We start from the raw sequence: 14,274 nt of genomic DNA on the forward strand, positions 1-14,274 counted from the left end.
GAATGGTAGCACCAAAAGTGCTCCAGACAATGGTTTTCTCAGCCTGAGCAAAGATAGAGATTTTCCAACCTTTATAGGGGCTGAAATAGTATCAAAACTCCTCCAAAAATGGCGATTTCTGCTGCAGCAATTCAGGAAGTGTAGAACAGCCAAAAGCTTGCTTCAAAAAACATCAAAACAGGTATGAAAATGGCTGTTTTAGGTTTGCACTAACAGTGGCTGCTGAAACAGTACCAAAACAGCAACGATGCTGCTCCAACAGCTCAAAACTGCTCCGAAACAGGTCCTAAATGAGGCTGGAGCAGTTGAGTGTTGAAGAAACAGGTACACCAGCTCCAAACTGAGCAGAGAATAGTCCATTTTCAACATCAGCTCCAGCAGGTCTCTAGAAGGCACAAATAGATAGTTACCTTACTAGGCGCCTGCCCTAGCAGGTGGCTTGAGGTCAAAAACAGGTTTCAAAACAGGAGAGGCTGTCAGAAATATTGCAGAAGCAGGTGGAATGTGGTGGGAGTGAATGGTAACGTGGATCTAATACCAAATGTGACCAAAATGGGAGCTTGGAAGCGGTAGAGATGGAGGAAGTAAGCGAAACTCAAGAGTCCAACAGGGAGAATGAGAGTACAAGGGCTGTCTAACATGGCAAAACCTTAGGGTGGCATCCAACTAGGGTCAAATCACACGTGCTAACACTAACTCAACCTCTAAATACAATAATACATTATTTCCAACATTGTGAAGGCTTCTTTGATAACCGTCGTCCAGGAAGTCCACATCATCCACTCTCTCATTCATCATGCACAAGGCATTTCATGCCTTTGGTTTGAAGGTACCCCGTCTGGCTGTCTGGCGGGTCTCTTCTTGTTGAGAACCAAACATTCCATAACATCTTGCTGAAATCATAAAAGAATAAATCGTAGATGAATATCATCATGTTATTGCTTGCTATTGCAACAAGCACAACACACTTCCTAAGTGCCATCCTCCTGTGGTTTTGGAAGTCATATAACAGTCTTCTTCATTCTGATCTTGAAATTTGCAGTCCATATGTACACTTGCATCTTCCCCCAGCCAGATCCAACCGCCTGTGTTAGACGCTGCTCCTGACCTGCTTTTGATCCACGTTGCAGTTCCAACATGTGCATACAATATTCATGCGACCTGATCTGCTGATCTGCCCACCCGACCTGCTCCGACCAGCTCCCGCTGTCTGCCCAGATCCTTGCTGTGGATTGCATCCTCCTTTGTCAGCCAGGTAGAATTCTGTATGCTGCCCACATGGCAGCTAAATGCTGACCATGTGGCAGGCCTGTTTTCATGCTGTTGATGCTGTACTTACTGCCCACATGGCAGACAATTTCCTTCCCATCCCGTGGAGATCCATGTGGCCTTACTGAGATCTCCCTATCTCCCCCCCTCTCCCATGCTCTCCTCATTTAGGGGGTCATAGATGGAGAGTTGAGAACCTACACTCCACCATCAAAGTCATAGCCCAAAGAGTTGAATGCTTGTATAAGCTAACATAATCTATTCTAGATTTTAATGCCTATTGTTGGAAAGGTCACCTCCCCATCTGTAAGCCCCCATATGAGGAGAGCATGGGGGAGGGAGACCTAGGGCAGAACCCAACAGAAAAAGAGAGAAAGGGGCTGCCACATAGACAGCATCATGGCTGTCATGTGGGCAGCACATCTAGGACTGTTATGTGCAGGATAGAGGGCCAGGAAAGTACGGAAGGATGGCAGAATACAGAAGCCTGCTGTACGGCTGGCGTACGGAGCTCAGGCAGGGGCCTTAGAGCTGGAACAAGCCCGGAGCAGAAGCAAGACAGGCTGGGACAGATTGCGATGGATCTAGACAGGAGGCACATTGTCTGCAGTAGATTTTGGGGGGGGCTGGACCCTGTATTTATAGGGCATCTGCCCTTGAAAGATGGGCCAAGGGCCCTTGTAATGAGTGCCCCAAAAGGGCAGCCCACAGTCCCATAAATGGGGAACTGTGGGGTCGGTTTTCATACAGATTGGGTCGGTTTTTGTACAGACTGAGTCGGTTTTTATCAGCCCCACCTTGGGGCCTATATAAGGAGGCCATTCAGGCCTCATTTCATTATCACTTGCAGCAGCAGATCCAGAGCAGAAAGGAGCAGCAGGTAGCCACCCTCTGGGCCTACATTCAGGAGGATAGAGAGGTGCTAGCAGGGCTGCAGACTTAGCCAGGAAGCTGCCCACCTAGACTGGTTTCCAGACAGCAAGGTGGAGAGGATCATTCTGGACGGAAAGTCTACTTACGCTCGAGGTGGAGCACGCGGACTCTAGTCTAGAGATAGCCAGCAGATAGGAGGACTTTGTGGTAAGATCAGAGGACCACACCATTGGTGGGACTCTGGATCTGTCTCTCTTGTATTGTGTCCATTGTTGTGGACGGAAATATATTATTTGGTGGTTTCTCTATCTAGTTTGGTTCATTGTCTATTGATGAGTCTGCACACCTATTGAATGCATATAAGTAAAGAAGTTTGTGATTCCACACCCACACCGCACACTGTGTGAGCTCCTGGGCATTATTTCCGCTGCGTGTACCCTCTGTTGGGTATTTTCTAACATGGTATCAGAGCCCAAGTAGGAGGCTCACAGGTGTGGGAGCCTAAAGGCAGGGACCTTGCTGAAGGACGACCCTGATTCAGAAGCTCTAGGGAATCGACTTCCACGACTGGAGGATTGTGCCCTTGCGAGAAGGAGGGTGACTCAGGTTCAGTCAGGTGCGTTCAGAGTTCTGGTTTACTGAATTTGAGTTTGGTTGACTTTGCTGAGTGGTATATACAGCAGAAATGTCGACAGCCTCTTCAGCCCCTGCTATCCCTTCCTCCTAGGAGTCGAAGCCGGAAGACATGGTGGACAGTAAAGGGAAGGTACTCATGGCAGTAGACAGAGAAGAGCTTGAAGCTTGGGAAGAAAGAGATGCCCATGTCCTGGCAATAATCATAGGGACTACGGCGGACTCTGTTCTTCCGCATATCCAGCTGGCCGAGACGTCAGTAGAGGCGTGGGCCACCGTGAAGGATCTGTACGAGACAGATAATACCTCCCGGATCGTGCTTCTTCAGCATCAACTCTACAATCTTGATATGGAAGAAGGCGATACGGTACATAGCCATTTGACGAAGGTCAAGGTGGTGCGGGATCAGTTAGCAGCAATTGGTCAGAAGACGGACTCATGTCATCTAGCCTTGATGGTACTGAGGAGATTGCCTCGGAGTTTCAAGAGCTTTGTTACAGCTGTGACAGCAGGACAGAGGACCAAACCTCTGACATTTGAGGACTTGTGTCCATTACTGCTACAGGAGGAAGCTCGGGAGAAGCTCTACAACGAGGACAAAGATGACAAGGCGATGCTGGTGAAGGATTCCGCAGGTAAGGGAAAGGGCAAGCCTAACAGTGGCAAGTCCAATAAAGATGACTCTGATGACGAGGGGACTTCGAAGAGGAAGCACAAAAAGAAGTGTTTCTATTGTGATACGCCCGGACATTTTGCAAAGGACTGCAGGAAGAAAAAGGCGGATCTGAAAAACAAACAGGAGTCTGACCCAGATTCAGAGGGAAAGGCCAAAGCTAATGTGGTAATCGAAGAATTGTTCCTGGTGACATCACCGAGTGTTACCGAGGTCAGGTATGTTGATCCTGAAATCACAGTAAGGATGTCTGACATAGAGAGTTGGGTTGACGAGGAGTCAGATGCCTTTGTGAAGGTGAAGGACAATATGGAGTGCTTGGTACCTTCCAGGTGTGTAGCTGTTGACACTGACACGAGGGTGGATTCCATGGAAAGCCCTAGGGTCTCATGGTCAGATGAATGCTGGACTTCAGAAGGGGACAGTACAGGATTACACAGGATCTTGGCAGGTGCCTCATTGAGGTACAGGGTTTGCTTTCAGAGCGAACATTCAAGCAGTACAACAGTCTGGTATGTATTTGATATTCTGCATTTGAGCCTTTATAGCATGCTGTGGGGAGATTCTGCTCTTCATTTGTCTCAGGTTATAAGAGATTGGAAGGAATTGGCCTTCTTCGAAGGCAGAAGGGGAAGTATTGGTGCTTCTTCAAATCTCGGACGCAGATTGCTAGAAGGTGGTGGACAAAGAGTACTGAAGCCAGAAGAGTATCTGCTTGAGAACTCAGCTAGAGTTCATGGTCCAGGCTATCTAGAAATATTCATTGGTTACAGACCTTGCCAAAGGAAGGACGGGTTGAAACAGACCCTCAGAGCATGGTGCCTGGAAGACTCCAGGTTGTTCACTCATTATGAGGGGGACGACTGGAAGATCGTGACGGCTGGATTGCTCGAGTTCAGAGCCGGGAATGCGACTGAAGAAGGTGGTACCAGGAGGTGCTACCAGAGATGGACCTGTGTACCAGGATGGTGTGCGGAAGCAGAACCGGACCTGGTGGAGCAGGAGCCACTGGATGAAAAGCCAGGAAAAGATTTCGACACCGAAAGGTTCCAGAGGACTACGACCAGGGAGTTACTGGAGCATCTTCATCGACGTGTTGGCATTGGGCTGAGATGTGTCGGTGAGAGGGGGTGTTGGAAAGGTCACCTCCCCATCTGTAAGCCCCCATATGAGGAGAGCATGGGGGAGGGAGACCTACGGAAGAACCCAACAGAAAAAGAGAGAAAGGGGCTGCCACATAGACAGCATCATGGCTGTCATGTGGGCAGCACATCTAGGACTGTTATGTTGAGGATAGAGGGCCAGGAAAGTACGGAAGGATGGCAGAATACAGAAGCCTGCTGTACGGCTGGCGTACGGAGCTCAGGCAGGAGCCTTAGAGCTGGAACAAGCCCGGAGCAGAAGCAAGACAGGCTGGGACAGATTGCGATGGATCTAGACAGGAGGCACATTGTCTGCAGTAGATTTCGGGGGGGGCTGGACCCTGTATTTATAGGGCATCTGCCCTTGAAAGATGGGCCAAGGGCCCTTGTAATGAGTGCCCCAAAAGGGCAGCCCACAGTCCCATAAATGGGGAACTGTGGGGTCGGTTTTCATACAGACTGGGTCGGTTTTTGTACAGACTGAGTCGGTTTTTGTACAGACTGAGTCGGTTTTTATCAGCCCCCCCTTGGGGCCTATATAAGGAGGCCATTCAGGCCTCATTTCATTATCACTTGCAGCAGCAGATCCAGAGCAGAAAGGAGCAGCAGGTAGCCACCCTTTGGGCCTACATTCAGGAGGATAGAGAGGTGCTAGCAGGGCTGCAGACTTAGCCAGGAAGCTGCCCACCTAGACTGGTTTCCAGACAGCAAGGTGGAGAGGATCATTCTGGACGGAAAGTCTACCTAGCTCGAGGTGGAGCACGCGGACTCTAGTCTAGAGATAGCCAGCAGATAGGAGAAGGACTTTGTGGTAAGATCAGAGGACCACACCATTGGTGGGACTCTGGATCTGTCTCTCTTGTATTGTGTCCATTGTTGTGGACGGAAATATATTATTTGGTGGTTTCTCTATCTAGTTTGGTTCATTGTCTATTGATGAGTGTGCACACCTATTGAATGCATATAAGTAAAGAAGTTTGTGATTCCACACCCACACCGCACACTGTGTGAGCTCGTGGGCATTATTTCCGCTGCGTGTACCCTCTGTTGGGTATTTTCTAACACCTATATCTCTCAACTCAATAGGGAAAAAATTATGTGGCATGAAAGGGTTGGTCGCCTGAACATGCGAAGCCTAGTCCTTTTGAATAGAAAAGGCTTTGTAAGTGGCCTACCTCATCTTTGTCAGGAGAGGATGATCTGTAAAGGATGTATCATGGGAAAGCATGGTTGAGAAAAGTTTCTAAAGAAAGCCGACCTGTGTGGTCTGTTGAATGTCAAATCAGCAGGAGGTAAGGTTATATATGGACATCGTAACATCGTAGACGATTATTTAAGGAAGACAGGTGTACTTTCTGAAGGAGTAATTTGTGACCTTAAAATACTTAAAGGAATACTGGCTGGCAAGTGGGTAAAGGTTCTCAGATGGGATAAAGGGTGTAAATATAAGTCTACAGAATCTATTGAATGTTATTAAGACAAGGGATTGGAAGATGGCTCTCTATTTCTCATCCCCCCCAACAAAACGGTGTGTATGAACCATACTCTAGGTGAGAAAAGGAGCTTGTACCTAACTACTTGTGGAATAAAGCAATTAGTAGAGCCATGCATACCTCCATAATCAGAGTGCTATGAAAACCGTTTTAAATAAACTCATAAGGTTCCGTTTACAGGTGTAAACCTAAAATAGGCCATGTAAGGGTATTTGATTGCATGGCTTATTCTCGATGCCAACAGAATGAATATGGAAAATAAGTCAGTTTAAATGATTTCTTTGGCTATAGTGATAATCACAAGGCCTAAAGGATTCGGAATTTGAAAGATCATCAGTAGCAGGGATATGGAGAGAGATACTGGCTATACTTCACAATAGGTGAGGATAAAGCTTGAGTCAAGCATCATACCTAGATGGTATTATGAAACCATCAAAGAAGGTCAAGTTATTGATTACCCCTCAACAAGTGAGGAAGGTCTACTAGGGTTTGTACGGCACTTGATAGGCTCAATGCGAGTCATGCTTTAATGACCACTACTAAAGATATATATGATTCAGAAAGCGATGAGGATGCCAAGGACAATCCCAAGTAGCAAGAAGCCTGAAGGTGGGTTGCAAGGGGGTTATGCCCTCATTGTGGCTGGCCTCTTTATCAGATGGATGTGAATCTTTTTCTTAACAGTGATTTGATTGAGGAGGTTTACATGGACCAGTGACATGATTTTGAGGTTAAAAAGAAGGAAAAGAAGGTCTGCAAGTAATGAATAGCTTTCTATGGACTTGAAGAAGCACCTTGTGTTTGATATGATGAACATTTCTATGAAAAGGGTTTCAGTAATAGTTCATTCAATTGTAGTTTGTATTCTGATTGGAACACATTGTGTTAGTGTGCATGTGTTTGTTGCAATTTGAAGCCCCAGCTTCTATGAGAAGCCACTAGGTGGCGTCGCCCTCACATGTCAAAATATGTAATCATGCACCTCTAGCTCACATCATGACTTTTGGCACCATGTTAGAACACACATCAGAAAATCTATCATCCACGAGATCACACCTGAGAAAACTGAGCCTACTTGGGATGTGCACACATACATGTGAATGTAAACCACGCTCAGATGTAGAATAGACAGCAAGACAAAGCAACCAATAACTGAATTAGAATGTCCAAAGATAGGAAATAAAAGTAGATACAAAAGTGGAACGCACAAAACACATTGTGGACAGTGAGGTCCTGCCCACTATTGCTGGAACGGATACCAGTTGAGCTTTTGACGATGGCTAAGGGCTGCATCTTCCACTAGTTCCTTGCTTGCACCCTGCTGCTGCCTTTGATCCTCCTCCTCTTGTGCTTGGATGCACATCTAGAGGCTGGATTACTGGTTGGAATCTGTGCACCTTACTGCTGCACCTTAGCTATCTCCTCTAGTTTCTTCGCGGCACTTATGGAGCCCTCCTGCTGCTGCCTGCAAGTGTGCACTTTGGATGAAAGTGTGCTCGGTCCTTTTATCGGGCTGAAAGCCCCTTGGAACTGGCTGACTGCCAGTCTGCCTCAGCTGACCCTGTTAGGGTTGGGCTGACATGTCTGTGGATTGGCTGACATGTCTGTAGACTGAGTGATGAGTGTAGACATTGGGTTTCTATAATTCCCCTCATTCCTGCACCATTTCTGACCATAAACAGGGTGAACAGTAGCCTATGTGCCTCCAATGGGGCCTTAAATAGTCTGTTGACCCTTATTCTCTGACACTACTGACCTCCTCGTGTAAGGCTTTGCTATGTATTGGGTTTGTTGTGCATTTTGCAGTAGTTACTGCATTTTCAGTTTGATGAATCCATTGTAGCCAATGATTAGCATTCTGTGTGCATCTATCCTACCTGTCCATGTGTTGAGACACTTCAGTTTAGAATTGTGCTGCGTGCATTGGTCAAATCTTGACATTTTAATTTAAAACCTTTTTTTTTTTGCTTTTTTAAGGGGGCTAAATCTAAAGGAGCAATCATTTGCAGGTTTGGGCTGAAGATAGCGACACGGAGGACTGGGGTTGTGTTCAAACACTTGGCAACCCTGGCAGGTAACATATGATGGGTTATTTGAGATATTATTGTTTGACTGGTAATTTTATCTTCTTTTTCACTAAGGTATGGCTTTATTTTTTAGTTCAAGCTGCTTGTGTATACATTTGACGGTAATCTTGTGGGATCAATACTAACTCACCTTTTGAAAGCTGGCTGCTTCTTTGCCTCTCTGTTGGTGGTTAGATTCGGTGGGGTAACCTCTTCTATGTTGATATTCTCTGAGTATTATTGACACCTATATGGAGGGAGTAAAATCTCAATGGTTTGGGCTGGCATCTTTCCAAAATAAATACTCGCAGGAAATTTTAGAGATTGTACACTTTATGCAGATCGATGTGGGATAGGTCCTCCAATGAGTAAGAGCTGCTGTTATGATATTTATTTTGTTACGAATTACGAGCGATAGGATAGCAGCATGAGTGTATGCGTGGCAAAAGAGATGCATGAATGCTTGCATGGATGGTTACAAGACATATGCTCCATTCGGTTGGTACCCCTTAGGGAAGAGGTGTTTATCCCCATTACAACCTGTTTTAAGCCATGTAAGGCTAGACTAAGGGCTCTTGGACCCATATGCGCCCCCATGTAGTACTTTCAATATCCCCTAGGTGCCTAATGCATATGCATGCATTCTTTATCGATTATAAATTGGCCAATATAATAAATGTTTACCATACAAGCAGTTCAGTCTAACAAAGCCCAATCTTCTTTCTGAAATTCAGATCTCCTTATCAACAGCCTTCTTATACTATCTTTGAGCTTGCTCTATACGTAATTTAACCTGTCCTAGTACCTGTGACACATTTTGAGCAAATTTATCAGCAGCAAGTCTTAGAAATGATAGTAGGAGAGGTCTTCTTATGTATGCTATGATAGCTACTAGACCAGACATTGCATTTGCAGCGGGAGTTGTTAGCCGATATATGGCTAATCTAGGAAAGAGGCATTGGGAGGCAGTTAAGTGCATCATGAGGTACATGAAGGGTACCAAGGAGATGTGCATCTGCTTTGGTAGAGGAGACATGCATGTACTTGGGTACATAGATTCAGACTATGTAGGGCATGTGGATAGTAGGAGATCCCCTTCTGGTTATGTGTTCAACTTTGTAGGTGGTGCAGTGTCGTGGATGTCTTGTGCACAGAAGTGCGTTGCTTTGTCTACCACAGAGGCTAAGTATGTTGCAGCCACAGAGGGTTGCAAGGAGGCTATATGGCTTGATCGGCTAGTGGGAGATTTGGGGATTCATACAGGTGTACCGACATTGCATAGTGATTCTATGAGTGCTATTCAGCTAGCACAGAATCCGATCTTTCATGCAAAGACCAAAAACATTGAGGTCAAGTACCATTTCATCAGGGAGGTACTTGAGGACAAGCGCATAGAGCTTGTCAAGGTTCATACAGATGATAACCTTGCAGATACACACAGCAGAAGCTCAAACACAGAGAGAGAGCCCATAAAGGACAATACATGAGAGAGATGTACAACCAGCAAAATATATCTGTTCAATGTGGACCAAATCATATACAAAAGAGGTGTTCATTGTGCCACTCTCTAGGCTCTATCAGCAGAGTGCTGACTAGATGTGGACCCCTGCACACTCAAAAGATTGTTCTCCAACTCCCTTGGCACCTCCAAAACACTTGGCCTGCATTGCTCTCCTAGAGCTCATGCGGGCCTTGTAAGATGTGCCCTGCAATCATGCCTCCCTACGGCTTCTCTAGACAGCCAATCCTAAGGCCGTGTTTGTTGTGGATCCTTGACCTCCCTGCTGCTGTGAAAGCAGCCCAAACTGAGGCACAGGTCGCCTGGTTCCGTCTTCTTTTTTTGCTGTGAAGGCAGCCCCTCGATTTAGACTTCTGAGATCTCTTATTGCTGCAAACAGCCACCTCCCTTGCTGCACCGTCCCTGGTTGTCCCCTTGAGGCAGGCTGACTTTTCCCAAATCTGAATCCAAACTGAACTAAAGAATGAGCCCTGGAGGGGCTCCTTTTATAGGCTGGAAACCCAGCCAACCAGCCGACTGGGTCTGTGAGAATCCTGACCAGATTCAGCAGATCTGGACCGACTGGATCTGCCCTAATTTCCTCCTGTATCTGCCCAATTCTGTTGCAGATGATTGTGTTTTCTCCTAAAATATCTGCTGCTGTAGCCATGCAGAGTGTCAAGCAGGATGGCAGGTCTGTTCCAGACTTTGTACCTTCTGTGCAGACTTCTCCAGGAGCACCTGTCTGCTGGGTACCTGCTCCAGCACCAGTCACATCTGTTCCAGAACCTTTCCAGGCTTGTACACCTGCATCAAATGCTCCAAACACCCTGCTGACGACGCCTCAGTTCCGTACAACTTTTGTCCACCAGATGCTCTCCAAGCAGCCAGGTATTGCCTTATGCTGCTCACCTGGCAGCCTGACTGCTGCCCATGTGGCAGCCCTGATTTCATGCTGTGCATGTTGTACTTGCTGCCCATGCGGTAGCCTAGCATTTTCTGTTAGATGTGCTCTTGTGGCAGATTCTCTTACTGCCCACATGCCATCTAACCTATGCTGTTGCACCTCCCCCATCCTCTTCTCATTTGGGGGCTCACAAACGAGGAGATGACCACCTAAACTCAAAGCAAGCACCCTATCCCCAAAGTGTGTGGCTGGTACGGGAAGAGTTATGATCTCACATGGAGCTTTTTTGGTAGATGAATTCGTGGTATTGATGTAGGCAAACTCTAGTCAAGGAAGATATTGGGACCACAGCTGAGGCTGATTATGCACAACGGCTCTAAGCATGCTAATTATGTATTTATTGGCTGCTTCACATTTTAGGTTGAAAAGCAGTGGAAAACTGAAGCTTGGTACCAAGGTTCTCAAATAAGGCTGTCTAACAAAGGTACATTTATATATGTGTGTGTGTGTGTGTGTGTGTGTTTAAAACTGGCTCAAAAATCTAGAATCATTATGGGAGTACTGGATGTAGGTGAGCCATGGAGTCTAAAGATATTTTGAATGAAGGGAGTACTGGATGTAGGTGAGCCATGGAGTCTAAAGATATTTTGAATGAAGCGTTTAACCATTTCAGGAGCTAATGTATCCTTCTTTCAGGGAATAAAGTGAGCTTGTTTACTAAGGCGATCGAGAATAATGAGTATTTGGTGACATGAACCACTCTTAGGGAATCGAGACACAATCCATCGTTTTATATTCCCATCTTTTTGAAGGTATGAGTAAGGGTTGTAAAAGTCTAGAGTTTCTACCAAAGTCCAAAAGTTATGACATCCCTCCTGAAGTTAGGCCAATGAAAATGTCTCTCCACATTTTCAATAGTTCTTTGAGTTTTTCGAATATAGTTCACTCATGACAAGAGCTTGATGACATTTGGGTACACAAGTTATTCATCAATGACGAAGTAAACATCAAGCCCTTCGGTTATGCATTGCGGTATTCTTTGAGTTATGACATAATAATCCTCATTTGAGGCACGAGCTTCTCTCATATTTGCTGCTCAAACTATTCTCTTGGATTACCAAAACAACATTTATACTCGGGTCTTCTACTCAATGCATCAAGCACCAAGTTTTCCTATTCTGGTATTGGCTGTCCAAATGATTGAAGACAATTTGCGTACTTGATCTGAACAGAGGAAAACCTTGAAAATTCCACACCATAAAGATAATGTTTCCACAACTTACGAGCTTGTACTACAGGCATCTATTCGTTCTCATAATTGCTGTATTTTAACTGAGCATTTTTACAGCTTTTTGTTCTCATAATCTATTGGAGGTGCTTCTTGCATCAATCTTGCTCCAATAGAGGCATCTTTTTAATCAATAGTTAGAGCTGGGGGTTTGTACTCTTTTGGATGTATTACCTTGAGGCGAAAGGTCACTACTGTGAGGTGGACACACTACACCACGTGCGTCTTTGTACTATTGTGGTGCAACGGTGCATCTTCATACTACTTAATGCAACCAGTTGTCTTTGTACTACTGTGGTGTAATAGACAAATAGAACGCAAAAAAAGTGACGAACATAAAAGAAAGTAACGCCTTCAAGGAATATCTGTAAGTTTTAAGAGAACTGATAACATGCACCTTAAAAACAACACGGAAATAAGATAATACCATAGACAACACGTCTATCACGTCATGAAGTTTGCCATCGTACACCAAGGCAACCTTCTAGACAGTACAAGGGTTCACTTGCCAACTGTTTGTCTTCGTGGCCCCTGATGGCCATCTTCTTGGTGGCTTTTGATGAGAATCTTCTTCAAGGTCTGTGATGACAATGCCATCTTTATGCCTTGGACTTAAGATTGACCTTCAGATCATGTGTCTTGCAGAAATTATGGAGTGCATTTAAGTGTTGGCAGCTGCTGGAGCCCTTAGTTGAAGAGGAGAGTAATATCACGTCGAATGCATAGAGGAGAGTAAGATCACATCGTGTGCATAGAGGAGAATTTAACTCAAGGAGCCGGTGAGAGATAAAGCTTGCCTCTCTTTATGTCTTGATGAAGGTCTCAAGCTTGTCAATGAGGTGAGCTCTCGACATTTTCTTAACAGCCTTGCGGAAATCCGCAAAGCAACATTAAACCCTCTGTCTCCATGCTCTAGCCTCCTCAATGACACCTCACTATGTGAGGATGCGATCTAGGCACGGAAACTTGCTTATCCACAAGCTTTGAGTCCCTGGTACTCCGCAAACAGGAGAACCTTTGTATCGAGCATTGAGGCATAGATCGTGGACATGAAACACCCAATCATAATGGTCTTGTAGTTTTCTTGGTTCATGGAGTTCCTTGCCTTGGAATGGGACCAATGGTGTTAAGGTCCAAGTGTGGGGAAATCCGGTGTAGATCACTTTGTTACAAAGCTTTTAAGATCCTTATTTCATATGCAATGTATTCAGTACTTAGTCCCTCATCATCTTTGGCTCGGCCGTTATGTTGTTTCAGAGTGTGTCTCTTTTGTCATCGGTGGTGAACAATGCATAGGAGGTGGGGCGGGCTAGATATGAGAGGTTAGGTGGCAACTAGTTACGATTGTCATATAGTGCGAGTGCATAAGAGTGCCAAATTTTGGTGTTGGTGAGAGGAGAGGGTGCTCGTGGCTCGAGAGGCTTTCACCAGAAGTCCTTGGAGTTGTTGCTTAATAGGATACTAAGAAACTCCTCCTTGTTCTGGTGAACAAAAGCCTATTTTTTCCAGGGGCAGACAAGACAATGATACTTCCGTATGATCTCCATCTCGCTTGGAAGATGATGCTAGTTTGGAGTTTGAGTTGACGGTGTAACGCCGTACACTCATCATCATACAAGCTATTGCAGGGGGCTGAGCCAAGAGGCGAGTGTAGCGGGTGCTGTATGCAGAAGTGTGCAAGGCAGCCTTAGGGAGGGAGGAGGTGATTAGAGCTGCTCATCTTTGAGGAGCGGAACATCCTCGAGATCTATGAGTAGGGTAGAAAGATGTGCTGTCGGGGGAAAGGCTGTGATTAAACTGGATGTCATATATGGTGTGTGTGGACGGCATCATGTGGCGGGGGATGAACATATTAAACAATAGAAGGGCTCGCTAAGGCCCTTGCTAAGTGCTATGCTAAGCTAATGATTTAAAAAACTCAAATCTTGAAAAAGAAACACACTCCCTGAGGCTCTCAAGAGGTTCCAGTAGGTAGCGGAACGCTCCAAGGACATATCCGGGAGTCGTGGTATCTCTCAGATAAGAAGCAAAGATGTCATGTATTTGTAGCTGTCGGGTTGTCTCTCGTCGTGGCGGGGGGGCGTGGTCTCCGAGATCTCTGTATGCGGTGGGCGACATCAAGGGTGACACCTCAGGTCGGTTGGTCTTCTTTGAGTAGAGCAACGATGGGCTAAACCTCTATCGTGTGTGCTCTGACCACCCTTTGTGGTACCTGCTCTACGTCGTCTTTGCCCGTTGATTCATGTTGCTCTCATGTTGGCTATCTCCTCATCCTCTACTCCAATGTGCCCCGGGGCTGACTCAAAGGCATAAAAATCAGTGATGTGTCTCTGTGCCCGATCAGTGCCATGTGGTGCTATCTTCTCCTACTGTCTGATCTGATGTGGAGGATAGACGGGTTATCCATGCGCTGAGGATTTAGCGGGTCTCTT

General features: G+C 45.9%; 1 protein-coding gene across 2 annotated transcripts in view; it reads left to right on the top strand.

The window, feature by feature from the left end:
• EMB1345 (Transducin/WD40 repeat-like superfamily protein) overlaps nucleotides 1-14,274 on the top strand; it is a 43,455-nt gene that overhangs the window by 2,907 nt on the left and 26,274 nt on the right. For both annotated transcript variants that reach the window (XM_087394873.1, XM_087394880.1), the window contains exon 4: nucleotides 8,093-8,157. In XM_087394873.1, the coding sequence (XP_087250999.1) occupies nucleotides 8,093-8,157 (65 nt within the window). The remainder of the gene's footprint in view (nucleotides 1-8,092; nucleotides 8,158-14,274) is intronic.

This window comes from Dipteris shenzhenensis, chromosome 2, assembly GCF_047967505.1.
Source record: "Dipteris shenzhenensis isolate YYH24624 ecotype China chromosome 2, Dip_SZ_1.0, whole genome shotgun sequence".
NCBI classification, from domain to species: domain Eukaryota; kingdom Viridiplantae; phylum Streptophyta; class Polypodiopsida; order Gleicheniales; family Dipteridaceae; genus Dipteris; species Dipteris shenzhenensis.